At 38.2% G+C, this 6,675-nt stretch overlaps 1 protein-coding gene across 1 annotated transcript in view; it reads right to left on the bottom strand.

The window, feature by feature from the left end:
- The window catches only part of KDM3B (lysine (K)-specific demethylase 3B), a gene marked incomplete at its 3' end in the record, with an annotated part of 39,073 nt that extends 32,869 nt beyond the window's left edge, over positions 1-6,204 (bottom strand). The window contains 4 exon segments of the mRNA XM_009587745.1: positions 1,212-1,336; positions 2,884-2,989; positions 3,446-3,559; positions 6,043-6,204. Coding sequence (XP_009586040.1) covers positions 1,212-1,336; positions 2,884-2,989; positions 3,446-3,559; positions 6,043-6,087 — 390 coding nt within the window.
- Between the last annotated feature and the right edge of the window lie 471 nt (positions 6,205-6,675).

Raw genomic sequence — 6,675 nt, 5'->3', positions numbered from 1 at the left:
CTTTCCTTGTATATTTGTTCTACTGAGCATCTCTAGAGGCATTCATTGTATTAAACACAGCTCTTCTTAAATTTGATCTAGTATTGTTCTAGCCTTCTGCACATTCACTCTGCTAGATGCGGAAAAGACTACTGGAAGGAAGCACATCAATTTATGCTAACTATCCTCATCAGCATCTCCCCAAAAGGAGCAATGAATACCCAATCTCTGTAACTGTGCCTGGAGGTTACCTTTTTATTTCACAGTAGATATGCAGTAATTTGGGTGCTTCCTGGCATGTACCTGCTGAAAGCATATACTCCACAATTTCAATGCCTCTCCAAAGTACTATACTTACTTACCATACATAGTATACTTTTTTCCTGTGCACCAGCAATAGATCTAGTAGTCAGAGCGCAGGATTACTGCTTGTGTACACGGGATTTACTGGGCACGTTCAATGCACTCATTCTGCACACATATTTTACTGCACATGGAAAAGGCTACAGGAGCAGGGGGCATGGGACATGACCCAAAAAAACAAGAAGAGTGCTGCTGCTACAGTAATTTACACACAGCACCACAGACCTGTTCCTAGTTGCTCCTGAAAAAAGGAAGCTATTAGAAGCAGGCTGCTGCTAAGACTGAACTACCTGTCAGACCACACAGAAGCATATAATACAAAGCAGGTAACTCTAGCAGTGCACAGATTTTCTGTGCTGTTTACAACACTTACTAAGTTTACCGATAGCAACAGGGCAAAAGTAAACAGCCTTAGTAAAAAGCTAAAATACATCCATCAATTTTGTTTAGACTAAGACTGCATCTTCTACGCTACACTCTTTTCAAACCACTCGTACAGCCTGTCAGACAGAAGCTGAGAGAAGGCATAGGAAGACCACAGCGTAACAGACCCAGAAGGTAGCTTTCTGTACATCAGCACGCTCTCCCATCTAGAAAGCCACTTCCAACATTTTTTCATATAGTGCTCATTTCCAAAGAAATTCTTATAGCTTCTTTCATAGAAGTGGGCTGTGTATCATCATTTATTGTAGAAAGTCATCATAACAGAAAAAAAAAAAATTCTGCGAATCACAATGTGGATAATTACTCATCTTTTAAAGCAAAAAAAACAAAGAACCAGAAGTGCAAGTTTTGTGAAGCTGTCATTCTCCACGAGATATTGAGGACTGGTATTTTATGAACACCAAAGCAGTACTTCATATTTTTACCTCAGTCAAAGACACCTCCATAAGACGAGTTATTGGGTCTTGATGGCTCACAACACCACAGAGCCAGCTGTTTTCATCTTCTGGTTGGTAAACCTTAACTCTTTGGCCTTGGACACTATAAGGACCTGGAAAAGAAGGACTTTGAGTACATTTTCCAGACAAGCTTTGTGCCATACTAGTTAAGAGTCATACAATTAAAAAAAAAAAAAAGAAAAAAAAAAAAAGAGAGTTCTATGCACATCATTAGGGCTTGAAGTGTCATCTTTCAGGTGGAAAGACATTAAAACGCTAAGGCTTCTGCTGCAAATCCTGCATAAGCCAAGCATTCTATTGTAAAAAGTCAGTAAGCCCTCATTGCTGTAACTCAAAACTATTGTAAAGACAAAAATAACACAGTTTACAAGTTAAAAAAAAAAAGCAAAAGATCAAAATAAACTCACTTCTCTGACAAAAGCAAGCTAGATGAGGGCTCCTTGCTAACTAAACTCTTTTGCTTTCTAACCTACAGGTCAGTAATTATGAAGCACCAATTTAGTGGACGGACAGTCATAGCATTTTGACTCAGTCCAGATGCATCAAATCCCAGTATAAACTGCATGCAGTTCAGAACAGAAACACGTATTTGCTAACTGTGGAAAATTTAATATAATTGCACAAATATCCAACATCTCTAAACCAACCAGTCTTAGTTCTTTGATAAGGGTAACGGATCATCTACAGAAAGGTTTCCTCTGACCCTGCCCTCACTTTCCACATCAGCATGCAGAGCTTTCCTCCTACCCTAAGTCCAGACAAAAAAACCTTAGTTAATATTAGATCATCAAAATCCACATGATCCAACATCCTGTATCTGAAACAATCAGAACTAGGCGCTTCAGAAGAAGGCTCCAAACTGGACAATTCTGAAGCTACTTGCTCATGTAAGAAGTATTGTCCTCATAGCATTTTTATCAATAAACATTTTATTTAACCAAAAGGCACCAAATCCCCATTAGGAATTACATCGTCCTTCAAATGTAATACAGTGGCCTACGTCTAGGGTGGTCACCTGGCCCATGAACCCAAACTCTGGATAGAAAATTGTTTTAGCACTTGAACTAGAAATCCCCAATCTGACAGCAAAAGCTGCAGTCAGGCTTAACCCTAATGCACAATCCAGACAACAGTTAAGGTATTAACCCTATGCTGAGCAGTCACAGCCACACCATATTTTCAACTTAAACAATTCATGTATTAATTATAAAAATGCCAAAATTTGAATTTGACACAACAAAAGAAGTTTTTTAAGTATCAACAACTACAGAGTAATTTCACTTCTAAATTTCCAGAATTATAGAACAGAACCATAGAACAGAACCAAAAAATTCAAAACTAAAACTTAAAATAAGTGAAGTTGTAAATACATGGGCGTTATCAATAATATGTTGTCCTACTTTAACTACATCTTCAGTGATCATTCCCAGTAGGGTATTTCTGGTTGTACCTCAGCAACTGCTTATCTGTATCTGTGACAAAATAATGCTTCTTTGTAAAGAACTTGCAAAACAATACAGAAAATTGACCTTCCAAATCAAACAGTAACAGACACTATTACTATTCTCCTTCACAAATCCCAGCATAGTCTAACTGTTGCACAACAAAGTAGCTCTGAGATAGAAAAACACAGTCTCACCTCTACTAAATATCTCCTGAAGCTTCTGGTCACTGATCAATGCATTAACAGATTCTCTTAGTGAAGGCTGTTCCTGCAGAATCTGATTTTGACTCTCGGTTCCCATCTGCCAACAACAAACAGTTTTAACATAAAAGTATAGTCTTTTAAGGTAATAGAATCATTAGTTTTTAAGGGACAGCTCTTCTTGGACTGCTCTCAGAGACTGACAAACCAAAAAAGAAGTAAAATAAAGAAAAACACTGCTCAACATGCAGGAGGAAAAAAAGGACTAGCTATGCAAAAGCTGTTGCAAAACTTCCACTGCAATTATCAGCTACACCATGCTTGCTAGCTAGCTCTCCAACTGGCCAATACAGAGAGGAACTAGGACTTTTCGAATGCAGATGGAGGTTAGTGTAAGCACCTGGAAAAGCAGGGAAACAAACACAAATACATGACAGGGCAGTGAAAGGAGGAAGACAAGAATATGGAAGCGGGACAGTAAAAAAAAAAAAAAATTTAATCTGACAATCACAGCACAAAGTTAAGTTTGCACTTTAACTGAACACAGTTCAAATACCTGAAACAAACGTAATCCGCTGGCATCAGACAGGAAACGTAAATGTCTGTCCAGAAGAAACTCCACTGGGACCACAGAGCCTAGACCCAGCTTATCTACTAGAGGAGTGAAGGTCTGTGATGAACAACAGAAAACAAAGGTTATAAAAATGACTGAGCACACATACATGCCAACAATAGTTGTCTTCACATGCTATTTAAGTATCACAAAGAATAAAAAGTTTCATTTCTCAACTCGCACCACCCAGTGCCCGAGTTTTAATGCAAATTATTACTCATTATATCTAAGCCAATAATTCTTGCAAGTGAGGCATATTACAAGAAGGAATTACAGAAAATTGGCTCCACTTCTTCATTAGAACTTAAAGCAGAACTGAAAACACCTTTTGTAGTATTTGTTTTATCATAGGCAAGCACCTTCTGATGTTCAGGTTAAAAAAAAAGCTTCGGTTAATGGTTCAAACTATACTACATATTTCAGATATAGCCTCCTGAAAGCAGCATTTTTATTCCCATACAGAAGTCAGATGTAAGTAATTTATAGGCATATTAATAAAGGGGAGCTTTTTTTGCTAGTGTTTTGTGCAAAACTGAAGTTTATAACAGGTGTACTATTGATATTCAAGCTGCAGGACAATTCATTAAAAATACCTAGCAGAATCAGAATGATAACCTTATAACGTAACTTGCTGATGGAAGAAGAAGTTGCCAACCATTGGAGTCTTTGAAACGTGTTATCTGTCTCACACTCACATGATTTTAACACACAAGTATTCACGACATTTTTCCCTCAACAGCTCTCATCAAGTTTGTTCACACTCCATTCTCCTGTACACAACAGTATGAATATAAAATTTATTTTCTCAGTTTATGTAAAACTATTTCCTAAAAGTGAACAGGACTACAAGAAAGAGACAATGAAGGATAAATACACATTCATAAGTGATTTATCTCAAAAAAAAAAAAAAACCAAAACCAAAACCACCACCCCCCCTACACCCCCCCAAAAAATACCATACACTTTGTAATGTTAAGTAGTTGGCTTCCCAGAATTGTCCACATATGTACTCTGGTGCTCTGGCTAACTCCAGTCTGTATTCCCATTCAGTTACTTGGGTAGGCCTTTAGTACCTAATGAAAGCTTGAGTGCTCACATGGCTGTCCAGAGTACAGGGGATGGAAACACTTTTTCAACAAGTCTACAGATATAGCTTGAGCTATAGTGGAAATACTCTGGGATCTTAGTGGACCCATATTTGCTTCTAACAGTCTTCTAACAGGTTCTGACACAACTCATTACACAATCAGTGTGCGGACTATGGTAACACCCCCAAATCACTCAGATATCAAGATACTTGGGAATCATCTGAAAGAAATTGATCCTGTACAAACACGGTTTCCCAGATGAAATTAAACTGGTGTTCACTCTTGGAGACAAGTTGGAAATACATTGAAAGGAAAACTCTGCCTATGGAAAAACCACTATATACAGAATCTCTGCTGTAAAGGCCTTGTTTTCCTCCGCCTTAAGACAACTGCAATAAAGAAACCCTCAGAGAAAGATGCAGTGCTGAACTTGTTACTTTGAGCTCAAGTGTCAATTTAAAACACTAAATTCAAATTCTACCAAGGCACAAGGTCCTTGACTGGAGAAAACATTTCAATGGGCCCATGCATGAAATGTAGTATTAAAAAGCAGAGAGTAGGATCCCAAGCAGTCCAAGGACTGCAGGAAGAGAAAAGAAACAAAAGCAGGGCAAAATAATAAAAATCAGACAGCATGAAAACGAGGTAGAATTCTCACATATAATGATCTTTCCTCTCCAGAAGCAACTAAGAGAAGAAAGAAGGATGTGAGGAATGCCCTTCACTGTATACTACTCATCAGGATGTTTGTAGAATAGGTGTACTTAGATATGCCAGCTAAAACATACTGGCTTTGGTCTCAAGTGTCATGACATGTAACTGCCATGTAAACAGCAATATGGATAACCACTTCAAGAAACAGGAGAAAATTTTGCATGTCATGTTAGTTAATGCTGACAACAACAGAGAAATCAAATTTTTAGTTTAGATTAGGAGTGGTCAACTTATGGCTTACAGGTCAGGCACAGCCCACAGTCTATTCTCTTCCCCAAAGTGCCTCCAGGAATACCCATTAAAATGATGCAGCAACCTTTACCACACAGAGCTCTAGAGAGTCCACAGTAAGACCAAAAGACTTATTCTCACAATTCAGAAAAGCCTAACACACTCAAAGTTCTAAAATAGGGAAAAATAATCTTTTCAGATATGCACCACATTTCTTCAGAGACCCACTGGTAAACAATATCTCATTTTGGTGAGGTAACAGCTTTCAATTTCTGGGGCAGGAACTGGAAGCATACTGCCTCTCAGATGCCTTTCCAAAGGCACTATAACTCCCAGTTAACTGCTCTCCTATTTACCACTTAAAAAAAATCATCCCCAAGCAATTTTTGGTACCTGCATAACGATGCCCTGTACGATATCCAAGCCTTGTGTTTCACAGTAGAGTTGATGCAAACCTCTGAGGATATGAAAGCTTTATATAAAGAGATACACGAGAGAGATACTCACCAGTGCAGGCCACTGTGCCAGTGAGACTCGAGTCCCCTGAAGCATAACTGGATCATTTCGAGGTGCCCAAACCAATGATCCTTCCAGCAACAACACTATAACTTCTTCAGCATGGACTTTCACCCAGGCATGTTGCTTCCAGTTACAGCCATCGAATTCCACAAAGATCTGATTAAAAAAAAAAATGTAGAAGGCATTTCAGCTCTTTTCAGACACCAAATAGAAAAAAACAGATTCCTACAATCCCTATGGATAAGGAGACAGAAGCTTTAGGCAGAAAAATCAGGATAAGTATTGTAATGATAACAGAGAACATCACATCTACATAGCTATCAAACATTACAAAAGACATGGCAATCGAATTCACAGCAATTACTAACCTATGAAAAATGATTTATCCCCAAACACACACCACTGGCTCCAATTGCTGCATTTCCCCATAAATAATTAAAGATGTGAAAATTGTTCATCCCAAAATACAACTGATAACCCAATGCAAGCCTCCTTCACATTGGGATTTTTTAGAGAATTTAGACACTCTTACTTGGCACTTCAACAGACAGCCTATATCAGTATGGTTAACTGACATCCACAGAATTAAATCCTTCAGCCAGAGAAGTTTGTGTTTGTGAA

This window comes from Fulmarus glacialis, unplaced genomic scaffold, assembly GCF_000690835.1.
Source record: "Fulmarus glacialis isolate BGI_N327 unplaced genomic scaffold, ASM69083v1 scaffold631, whole genome shotgun sequence".
Taxonomy (NCBI): domain Eukaryota; kingdom Metazoa; phylum Chordata; class Aves; order Procellariiformes; family Procellariidae; genus Fulmarus; species Fulmarus glacialis.
The sequence above is the reverse complement of the archived record's forward strand: the minus strand, read 5'-3'. Positions and strand labels throughout refer to the sequence as shown.